The 12,134-nt window shown below is 42.2% G+C and overlaps 1 protein-coding gene across 3 annotated transcripts in view; it reads right to left on the reverse strand.

Annotated features, from left to right (window-relative positions):
- SAMD12 (sterile alpha motif domain containing 12) overlaps nt 1-12,134 on the reverse strand; it is a 497,711-nt gene that overhangs the window by 315,331 nt on the left and 170,246 nt on the right. For all 3 annotated transcript variants that reach the window (XM_023224820.2, XM_026454595.2, XM_023224815.1), the window contains exon 3: nt 2,633-2,762. In XM_023224820.2, the coding sequence (XP_023080588.1) occupies nt 2,633-2,762 (130 nt within the window). The remainder of the gene's footprint in view (nt 1-2,632; nt 2,763-12,134) is intronic.

Consider the following 12,134-nt stretch of genomic DNA (forward strand, 5'->3'; position numbering starts at 1 on the left):
ACTTGGCACTTGTGATCTTTTGGGTATTTTGCATTCACTCTTGGAGAGGCAGGGGCCAGAGAACAGGGGAAGAGAGTGGTCTTCTGAGGTTTCAAATAGGTGAATGTCAAAAAGATGTAGACCAAAAGTTAATCTGAAATCATTCTCTCTGTTCCCTAAGTCCCCAAATAATTCCCTGCTTTCTTCTTCTTGCCAGAAAATAGGCTGCCCTTAAAAGGAAATAACAGCATGTTTTTCAACACCTCCAGGTGAGTCCTGACATGAATAATAGCACAATGCCGGCATGTAAAAGGAGTCAATAAATGGTTAGCTTAGTGGTTTACCTATATTATTTCATTTAATGTTCACAATGTCTCTCTGAGTCAGGTACTATTATCTTTATTTTGGAGATGAGGAAGTGAGGTTAAGTAAATTGCCCAGGTTAAGCAGCTTGCCAAGATCCCAAGAAAGTTGTGATTTCCCAATACCAGGTGTGTTTCATGAAGACCAAGTCTGCCACTAAAAACATATGACAACTGTTTGAAATACATACCTCATTTCCACACTCCTGTCCTCATGTCACTTAGCAGAAAACCTTGGGAAGTGGGACCATTTATACCATACGCACTGAAGCCACTGAAGCATGAATCTTTATTTCTGAGGACTGTAAGGCTCATCCTCTTCAAACCATTATAAATGCTTATCCTTCCCTCAAGGGGACCTCATAATTCTCACCCCTAATAAAAGATAACACTGCTTTCAAATAAGATCATGAAAAAGGCTTTGCCATTACTATCAAACAGGCATTAAGAAACATTAAGCAGCCATTATCTGATGAAGGCTACCATAATCAGGCAAATGGTTACTAACTGATTGATTACATTTAGGAGTAGAATAACTGACCCTAGATGGGTTTTTCTTATACTCTTAAGGGAGGAACTAAGAAAATGAAATGTAGACACTTGGAATCGAAGCTAAGTACCCGCACTGCCTTCCGAATTTCATGGATTTCATCCAAAAGGGCCATTGGCTCTAGTTGGGAGTGGCAGAGAAGAAATGCATAAAGGACCATTCTTATATTTAAGATAGAAGGATTTTACTCTCTTGTTTGTTAACTCAGCTTGAGCTACAATTGGGTGTTTTCCCTATATATTTAGACATATCAATGTGGTCAGCAGGAATCTAGGATCATCTAGCTCAGCATTTTTTTGAACATTTAGTGTTTAAATGTTTAAAAAAGTTTTTTTTTTTTTTTAATCAATCAAGTTTTCAAAATCAATCAAGTTTTCTGTGTGTTTCAAATATATACAACAGACATAAAGGGAGTGGCTTTGGTTCACACACCCGCCTCTACCCAAAGCACACCCACATCCCTTTGGCCACGTCCATGAAACACACTTAGAAGACCACCGACTGAGACCTCTTCTAAGAAGGTGAACTGACCTGCCCCGGATCTCACAGCTACAGCCTAAGAGTGGAACTGCAAAAATAAATACTCTGCTTAACAGGTCCCTTTTCATAGTAATGGGGTGAACAGACCGAGGGAGATTAGGATTTGTCATGATAGAAAGTATGGGTTTGGAAAGAGGTTTGTCATCTAGAGTGTTCAGCTATTTCATGACAAGTCACTTTACCACCAGAGTGAAATCATTTTCTCAGAAAAAAAGATCTGGACTAGAAATGACTTCTTAACATTGTTTCTCCCTTGAAGCTATACAGTTTTGGTTTACAGAGTGTATCTTCAGTCCTATCTTTCACTGCACCATCTGTGAAGGGAAAAGAGAAGGGTTGCCTACATACAAGCAGAATCTTAGGGTGAAAGGGCAGGCAAGGTCTGGAAAAGCCCCCTTACTCTGATGGGCTTCCACAGTGGGCATATTTGCTCCATCTTGCCCACTCTATCTCCCAATTGAGAGACTTGATCTGAAGGCCCTTTATGGTTCACTATCCTGTTCTATTTTCTGCTTTCAAGTACTTATTGACCTCCACATGTAATATTCGAACACCCTTGATCTAAATGGAACCGTAATCTGTGCCTTGAAAGTATTCATCCCAAGGGCAGAGAGTTAGTATTATTATACTCCATTTCAGAAACTTGGAACATTGCTAGGTGCAGATACTAGAAGATGGTCAACAGGGAAACAGATGGCCAGAGGACAGGAGTGTCAGGGAAACTGACGTTTCCCCTGGACTCTTTCACATGATTGGATACAGGTATATAGCTCACCCAGTCAAAGAAGTCAATATACTTTATCTTAAACATTTTTAAAAAAGCATTTTCCTATTTAGAATCCTTTTCTACTTAGAAGATCTACATAGTGATTCCATAGCCAAGTTCATGTGAAAGACTTTCTTCTTTCCTTTCTCTCTGATGGGTGTGCTCTTATTTTCTCTAGGATCCCCCAACCCTGCACCCTGATTCCCATATACTTTTACAATGGATGCTCAAAATTCACAGTTTTCTATAATAACCATGTATGTTTGTTAAATAGCATGGCTCACATGGATCTGGAATTTATCACCCTTTTGAAAGTAAACCCATGCCAGAAAACTTCAGCAGGAAGATATTGTTTTATTCGTAAGGGTATGGGAAAGGCCATCGTGACTGGGAGAAAGAAAGGGAGTGAAATATCTGGGATACTGCATACTTTACCAGTTATGTCATGCTGTTTGAATGACTCACTGTAGATCTGATACTGATTCGGACAATGTTTCTTCAACCACTTGCAGACATCCTGCTGGGTCCATAGAGCCACCGGTTTAGACAGCTTCACTGTAGCTGACTATAAATAAAGAAGGAAAAGAAGATCTGTCAATGCGGCCCCATGCCTAGGAAGACACTCTAGTTAAAAGTCTTAAGAGTGTGTTAAAGGCTACAGACTGGATTCCCTGAAGATAAATATTCAGTTCTTGTCTTCCTCCTAACCTCTGCAGACCTTCTCAATACTGCTGCAAAGCACAAAGAAAAGGTCCGGGTGGAGAAGCTGTGAAAATGATCTAACCATCTCTGCTGAGACAAAATGCCAAGGAATCCCTAGGAAGTAGCGTTTTTTAATGAATACTCTAGCAAAAAACAAGGGGTTGCTAAGCAATTAATTACATTATAGGGGAGAAATAGCTGTGGCCCCAAGTGCCTTTCTTTGTATTCCAAGAAGGTATTTATCTCTTGCTGTCCCTGACATTTCTAGAGCCTAGTACAACACTGGTTCCACGAAGTGCTAATAATAATTTTAGGAATGAATGTTATTGGATTTAGATAATTGCATACTAAGAACTGCAAGTCTGCCTGGGGGCTCTGGACTTAGGGTGGCCCTGAAATGGTCAGGAGCATTAGTTATACCAAAGTAGGGAAACAAAAAGTCAATTCCACCAGGATGTGGAGAATGGTAATAAGATAATGGGGGCAGTTAGGCTTTATACAGAAGCCAACTAGTCAAGGTCTTTTTTTTGTTCATTGGATCTTTCAGGGAAGTATTTATGTGGAAACACACACACACACACACACACACACACACACACACAAACACAAGGAGAAGAGCTTAGCTTTTGACAAATGATGGATTACAAATACATTTATTAGTGAATAAGCATCAATTTCATGCCAGATGATGGTCTCCCTCAGAGATCCCAGGAATTTGGTTTCGGACAGATTAATGCTTCACTATCTAGAATTTTTATCATGTTGGATCAGTGTTTGCCAAGAAAGTAAAGCCATCCTATCAGCAGCTGTTTGAAGGCTCCTGGGTGGTAGAAGGACATGGCCATTATTATCCCTGCTCTTCACTATAGGCATCATTTCCTTCCACTTCTCTATCAAATCTTTCAGATTAAGGCAAGGGGAGAGCCTTCATTTGGTAGAAGTGTGATTGTAACACCTGCTGACATGTTTGTTGTTGTTGTTTCCTTGACAAAGAAATGGCTTGCTTCAGTCTCAGAATCTTTAAAAAAAAAAAAAAGCAGTATATCTGGCATCTAATAACTTTTAAAAACTTTTTAGTACATTTAAAGTTACCCTTTATTTGATGGCAAATAAATTATGGCAAAATAAATTTTATTTTCTGTAGCAGTATCTTCTTAGCTTTTTAAACAAATTTGAGTATAAAGAAACAACTATCCCAGAGGCCAATTTTTAGTAAAAAAAAGAAACAATGGTGCAGATGATGAGAGAGTCATAGTGAAAACAGTGGAAGCAATATGGAAGTGATTCAAGGTTGGAAAGCACAATGCTCAGGTTTTTTTTTTTTTATTTGTATATTTCTAGTCATATGAGTCCTTAGGTCATTGCTTTCACAATAATCACAATGCTGATCACTTTTTATTTTGTACTGTGATATTTTTCTTTTATTAATTGTGGTAGATTGTGTTTTCCAAAGATGATTTTATATATGTCCATATATTCATATATGTATCTTTTCATATAGACATATATACACATACATATGTATCTGCTTTTCATTCAATGGGACTGACATTTATTTCTTCCACTAACATGTGGGGTTGATGCTCCCTCTGATTCCATTTCAGCAGGGTATGTGACCTTCCTGACCAATGTAGTACAGTGGAATTGATGCTATGTGACTTCTGAGGCTAGATCATAAAAAAGACACAGTTTCTGCCTGATTCGCTCTCTGGCACTGACCTTTGGAAACCCACCATCATGCTGTGAGGAAGCCCAGGCCACATAGAGAGACCATGTGTAGTTTTGGCCAGCTAAGGTCTCAGTTGACAGTCATCACCAACGACCAGACAAATGAATGAACAAGCCTTGGATGATTCCAGCCACCAGCCTTCAAATCTTCCAGCCGAGGCCCCCAGACACCACAATAGAGAGTCAAGCCATCTTTGCAGTGCCCTGAGTGAATCCCTGACCCACATAATCCATGAGCATTGTAAACAGTTGTCTAATGCCGCTAAGTTCTGGGGTAAATTGTTTTGCAATCCTAGTAAGTGGAATACGTGGTGATGTTGGGAGGGTGAGATCTGTTATAATTTTGTGTTCCCCAGAGTGTCTTGCTTTCAGTAGATGCCGTGTATATCCACAAGGATTAAGTGAATGAATTAATGAATGAAACAGCATTCATAGACATAGCTTGCTATTTGATCAGCAGTGACTTTCATGTTCAGCCCTTGCTTCTCTACCCTGCTGTGTGTTGTGCCTACATGACTCCTAATGAAACATGCCTGCAGCCCTTCATACTAGGGTAATGGGCTGCAGCCATTTTCCCTCTAACCTCTGTGGGAAACCATACTGACTTTGCCTAATTTTGATGAGAGAGGAAGACGTTGGGCATGGACGGTATAAATGAATAAATGTTTTTATTGTTGATGATGTTTAGTTTAGTTTTTTTTTCTCTTTGCTCATCATCACGTCCTTTCCTTTGCACAATTAGGAAACTAGAATTTTAAATCTTTTAGCTAGAAGTCACTTACCACCAGGTTTCACAAGTCAGCACCTCTGAATCTAGTTCTTTCCTGCTCTACAAATGTTCCTTCAGATTAGCTGGATGAGTTTATAGCTGACACATCATTACCCTGAAACTCTTGCAAGTAAAGCTAATCACATCTTTTGAAAACTCCTGTAAACCAGTCACAGAAGGCTGTAAGCGAGGAAGGGAAAGGAAGAAGGATAAAGCTGCTTATGCATTAATATACTAAACTTTTTCCTTCTTGGAAGGTCATGCTTTACATTGCTCATTTCATGGGAAAGGGAGGACACTCAGCCTCAACTGGGCTTCAGGTGGAGATTTACCCAAACACACCAAGCTGACTCAGAATGCATCCTCACCAGCCCACCATGTATGCTTTCTGTCATGCGAATCCCTGTGAAGAGACCACCAAACAGGCTTTGTGTGAGTAATAAAGCTTTTTAATCACCTGGGTGCAGGCGGGCTGAGTTCGAAAAGAGAGTCAGTGAAAGGAGATAAGGGTGGGGCTGTTTTATAGGATTTGGGTAGGTAAAGGAAAATTACAAAAGGGGGTTGCTCTCTGGCAGGCAGGAGTGGGGGTCACAAGGTGCTCAGTGGGGGATCTTTTTGAGCCAGGATGAGCCAGGAGAAGAACTTTCACAAGGTAATGTCACCACTTAAGGCAAGGACCGGCCATTTTCACTTATTTTGTGGTGGAATGTCATCAGTTAAGGCGGGGCAAGGCATTTTCACTTCTTTTGTGATTCTTCAGTTACTTCAGGCCATCTGGGCGGACTTGCAAGTCACAGGGGATGCCATGGCTTGGCTTGGGCTCAGAGGCCTGACACTTTTGTTCTAAGTTTTCCTTTTATCATGAATTCAGAGCTTCGGAGGCTAACACTCAAGGAGCTGCTTTGCTTTATCCTTCAGCATATACTCTTAGTAGGCATATACTAGTAAGAGCATATACTCAAAACTTTAGGCATAGATTTTTAAGACTGTATGAGGCTGGGCACAGTGGCTCATGCCTGTAATCTCAGCACTTTGGGAGGCTGAGGCGGGCAGATCACCTGAGGTCAGGAGTTCAAGACCAGCCTGGTCAACATGGTGAAATCCCATTTCTACTAAAAATACAAAAATTAGCTGGGCATGGTGGCATGCACCTGTAATCCCAGCTACTTGTGAGGCAGGAGGATTGCTTGAACCTGGGAGGTGGAGATTGCCTTGAGCAGAGATCGTGCCATTGTACACCAGCCTGGGTGACAGAGAGACACTGTCTCATAAAATAAAAAACACTGTCTCAAAAAAAAAAAAAAAAGTTAAGATGGTATGAGCCTACAGAAATGCCTCCATGTAAACAGGCATAATAAGTAAAATGAGGGGAATAAAGATTCCTACCTTTTATCTCTTCTTAATCAAATGGTAATAAAAGTATTGATACCATTTATCAGGTGATTCCTACCCTTGGCATTTTAATAAAATTACTATTAGTTTGCCACACCTTAAGAGCTGTAATGACTCCAGTTACCCCAGTCTGCTTCTTCTTTTGGGATTCTCACAGCTGACTTTGATTTGTTCTGCCTGAACTTCTTTTGTAGCACCCAGGGTCAACCTCAGTTACTCCCCCTTCCATCAACATTTCCTACATCCCCAAGAGCTACCAAATGTTGGGAGTGAATGTCATAATCTGATTCATTTAAAGAGCTTACACTTTACTTCCATGTGCAATTAGAGCAACAAGAAGTACATGTTAAACCATTCCAGTTGAATTCAACATATTGTCCCACTGAAGGTAGGAAAGGAGAGGCAGAGCTATCAACGCCTTCAACCACCTCCTTTCCTCAGCATCCAACACCTATACTCTATTCACAGCCATCCCTAGACGATGACTTTCTCTGATATGCTGCTGGCTTTTTTTTCCCGCTGCAGGGGCCTAAGCCTAAATAATAATAGTTCATAAAGCAAAGAAATAAAGCATTTCACATTTACTAGAAACAGTAAACTCATAAGAAAAAAACATCCTGCCCAACGGCAAACATTAAAAAAACATTTGCCCCAGTTCTCTTTCTCCATGTTCATGTCTACCACATCATTCTCTGAATTTACAACCCTGGAAACAATTTTGGTTTATTTTGCTGCCCTGAAACAGGCCTGAGGCAATTTATTATCTTAACCCCTATGCATAGTGACACCAAGCAGAATTCCAGACATTTCCTTTCTGAATTGGTCCTGGCCTTGCTACAGACAAACTGAAAGTGCATTTCAGACACTTTTCCTTTCTGATGCCTTTCTGTTTTACAGGAAAAACTCACTTTATGCAAAATACACATTCCTGAGAGAAAGGTTGTTTGCAAATTACTTTTTTTTGGCAAATGATTTCTATTTTAATTTACTCTTATATAATAAATTCAGTTATGTTTTACAGTAATTCTGATTTGTATTTAATTGGAAAGGACTCTGAAACATTAAGTTTTAAGTTCTCCAAGGTAAACTTGAAGATTTTCTGCTAAGTAACAGAATAATTAAATGCTTTAAAGAAGTTTGAAATTGAAAGAACATATTGCAAAATGCCTTTAAAGTTAAATTTTTATTTTGTGATTCAATTATCCCTTAGCTTATCTGTTTTACAATATAAATTCTCTTTTAATTTACTGGGCTTTGATTTATGAGAGAACACTACAATTGTAAGATCCCAATGGTTGTACAAACTCTTAACTAGGTAAGCCCAGTCGGTTGATTATAAAAAAATAGAGAATGCTTAGACTGTTTACCTTTATTGGCAGGACAAAGTAAGCTTTATGGCCAAATTTCAAAAAGTGGTAAACATATTTTTAGTATCTCATTATAATCAAGTGTTTGCAAGCTCTAAGTGCCAGGTCTCTGAGCCTAAGCCAACCCATCGCATCCCCTGTGACTTGCACATATATGCCCAGATGGCCTGAAGTAACCGAAGAATCACAAAAGAAGTGAAAATGCCCTGTCCTTGCCTTAACTGATGATATTCCACCACAAAAGAAGTGAAAATGGCCGGTCCTTGCCTTAAGTGATGACATTACCTTGTGAAATTCCTTTTCCTGGCTCAACCTGGCTCAAAAAAGCTCCCCCACTGAGCACCTTGTGACCCTCACTCCTACCTGCCAGAGAGCAACCCCCCTTTGACTGTAATTTTCTTTTACCTACCCAAATCCTATAAAACGGCCCCACCCCTACCTCCCGTCACTGACTCTCTTTTTGGACTCAGCCAACCTGCACTCAGGTGATTAAAAAGCTTTATTGCTCACACAAAGCCCGTTTGGTGGTCTCTTCACACAGACGCGCATGACATTTTGGTGCCGAAACCCGGGATAAGATTTTGGTGCTGTGACTTGGATTGGGGGACCTCCGTTGGGATGTCAATCCCCTGTCCTCCTGCTCTTTGCTCCATGAGAAAGATCCACCTACAACCTCAGGTCCTCAGACTGACCAGCCCAAGGAACATCTCACCAATTTTAAATCTGGTAAGTGGCCTCTTTTTACTCTCTTCTCCAACCTCTCTCACTATCCCTCTACCTCTTTCTCCTTTCAATCTTGATGCCACACTTCAATCTTTCCCTTCTCTTAATTTCAGTTCCTTTCCTTTTCTAGTAGAGACAAAAGAGATGCGTTTTATCTGTGGACCCAAAACTCTGGTGCCAGTCACAGACTTGGGAAGACAGTCTTCCCTTGGTGTTTAATCACGTGGGGATTCCTGCCTGATAATTCACCCACGTTTCAGAGGTGTCTGACCACGCAGGGATGCCTGCCTTGGTCCTTCACCCTTAGCAGCAAGCTCCGCCTTTCTTGGGGGGCAAGAACCCCCAACCCCTTTTCTCCCTGTCTCTACCCCTTCTCTGCTTTTCTGGGGGGAAAGAACCCCCCAACCCCTTATCTCCATGCCCCGACCCTTATCTCCATGTCCCGACCCCTTATCTCTGCGCCCTGACCCCTTATTTCCGTGCCCCAACCCCTTATGTCTGCACTCTTTCCTGCTTTTCTGGAGGGCAAGAACCACCTGACCCCTTATCTCCATGCCCCGACCCCTTATCGCTGCATCCCGAACCCTGCTTTTCTGGAGGGCAAGAACCCCCCAACCCCTTCTCTCCGTGTCTCTACTCTCCTTTTTCTCTGGGCTTGCCTCCTTCACTATGGGCAACCTTCCACCCTCCATTCCTCCTTCGTCTCCCTTAGCCTGTGTTCTCAAGAACTGAAAACCTCTTCAACTCACACTTGACCTAAAATCGAAATGCCTCATTTTCTTCTACAATGCTGCTTGACCCCAATACAAACTCGACAGTAGTTCCAAATAGCCAGAAAATGGCACTTTGGATTTTTCCATCCTACAAGATCTAAATAATTCTTGTTGTAAAACAGGCAAACAGTCTGAGGTGCCTGACGTCCATGCACTCTTTTACACATTGGTCCCTCTCTAGTCTCTGTTGCCAATGCAATTCGTCCCTAATCTTCCTTCTTTCCATCCCGCCTGTCCCCTCAGTCCCAACCCCAAGCGTTGCTGAGTCTTTCTAATCTTCCTTTTCCACAGACCCATCTGACCTCTCCCCTCCTCGCTAGGCTAAGCTAGGTCCCAATTTTCCTCAGCCTCTGCTTCCCCACCCTATAATCCTTTTTTCACCTCCCCTCCTCACACCTGGTCCAGCTTGCACTTTCATTCTGCGACTAGCCCTCCCCTACTTGCCCAGCAATTTCCTCTTAAAAAGGTGGCTGGAGCTAAAGGCATGGTCAAGTATAATGCTCCTTTTTCTTTATCCAACCTTTCCCAAATCAGTTAGCGTTTAGGCTCTTTTTCATCAAATATGAAAAACCCAGCCCAGTTCATGGCCCGTTTAGCAGCAACCCTGAGACGCTTTTCAGCCCTAGACCCTGAAAAATCAGAAGGCCATCTTATTCTTAACATGCATTTTATTTTATTACCCAATCTGCTCCCAACATTAAATAAAGCTCCAAAAATTTAATTCCGGCACTCAAGCTCCACAACAGGACTTAATGCACTTTGCCTTCAAGGTGTACAATAATAGAGGCAGCCAAGTAGCAACTTATTTCTGAGTTGCAATTCCTTACCTCCACTGTGAGACAAACACCAGCCACATCTCCAGCACACAACTCCAAATGCCTGAAACGCAGCTACCAGGGGTTCCTCCAGAACCTCCTCGCCAAGGAGCCTGCTACAAGTGCCAGAAATCTAGCCACTGGGCCAAGGAATGCCCGCAGCCTGGGATTCCTCCTAAGCCGTGTCCCATCTGTGCAGGATCCCACTGGAAATCAGACTGTCCAAATCACCTGGCAGCCACTCCCAGAGCCCCTGGAACTCTGGCCCAAGGCTCTCTGACTGACGGCTTCCCAGAACTTCTTGGCTTAGTGGCTGAAGATTGATGCTACCCCATCACCCTGGAAGCCTCCTGGACCATCACAGACACCTTGGATAACTCTTACAGTTGAGGGTAAGTCCGTCCCCTTCTTAATCAATATGGAGGCTACCCACTCCACATTACCTGCTTTTCAAGGGCCTGTTTCCCTTGCCTCCATAACTGTTGTGGTTATTGACGGCCTGGCTTCTAAACCTCTTAAAACTCCCCAACTCTGGTGCCAACTTGGACAACATTCATTTATGCACTCCTTTTTAGTTATCCCCATCTGCCCAGCTCTCTTATTAGGTCGAGATATTTTAACTAAATTTTCTGCTTCCCTGACTATTCCTGGGCTACAGTCATACCTCATTGCCCCCTTTTTCCCAGTTCAAAGCCTCCTTCGCATCCTCCTCTTATATCCCCCCACCTTAACCCACAAGTATAGGATACCTCTACTCCCTCCTTGGCAACTGATCATGCACCTCTTACCATCTTATTAAAACCTAATCACCCTTACCCCACTCAATGCCAATATCCCATCCTGCAGCACACTTTAAAAGGATTAAAGCCTGTTACTCACTTGCTACAGCATGGCCTTTTAAAGCCTGTACACTCCCCTTACAATTCCCCCATTTAGCCTGTCCTAAAACCAGACAAGGCTTACAGGTTAGTTCAGGATCTGTGCCTTATCAACCAAATTGTTTTGCCTATCCACCCCATGGTGCCAAAGCCATATACTCTCCTATCCTCGATACCTCCTTCCACAACCCATTATTCAAACATACTTTCTTTACTATTCATTTACACCCTTCATCCCAGCCTCTCTTTGCTTTCACTTGGACTGACCCTGACACCCATCGGGCTCAGCAAATTACCTAGGCCGTACTGCTGTAAGGCTTCACAGACAGCCCCCATTACTTCAGTCAAGCCCAAATTTCTTCCTCTTCTGTTACCTATCTCAGCATAATTCTCATAAAAACACACATGCTCTCCCTGCTGATCATGTCCGGCCAATCTCCCAAACCCGAATCCCTTCTACAAAACAACTCCTCTCCTTCTTAGCATGGTTAGTGCAGTCAGAATTCTCACACAAGAGCCGGGACCACGTCCTGTAGCCTTTCTGTCAGCCTAGCCTTCATGTCTGCGTGCCGCAGCTGCCACTGCTTTAATACTGTTAGAGGCCCCCAAAATCACAAACTATGCTCAACTCACTCTCTACAGTTCTCATAACTTCCGAAATCTATTTTCTTCCCCCCATCATCACTCAAGACAATGCTTATGCTGATAAGGTAGCCAAAAAACCAGCCATCAAAAGGCATCAGATCCCATCGCTCAGGACAATGCTTATGCTGATAAGGTAGCCAAAAAA

This window comes from Piliocolobus tephrosceles, chromosome 7 (assembly GCF_002776525.5).
Source record: "Piliocolobus tephrosceles isolate RC106 chromosome 7, ASM277652v3, whole genome shotgun sequence".
NCBI classification, from domain to species: domain Eukaryota; kingdom Metazoa; phylum Chordata; class Mammalia; order Primates; family Cercopithecidae; genus Piliocolobus; species Piliocolobus tephrosceles.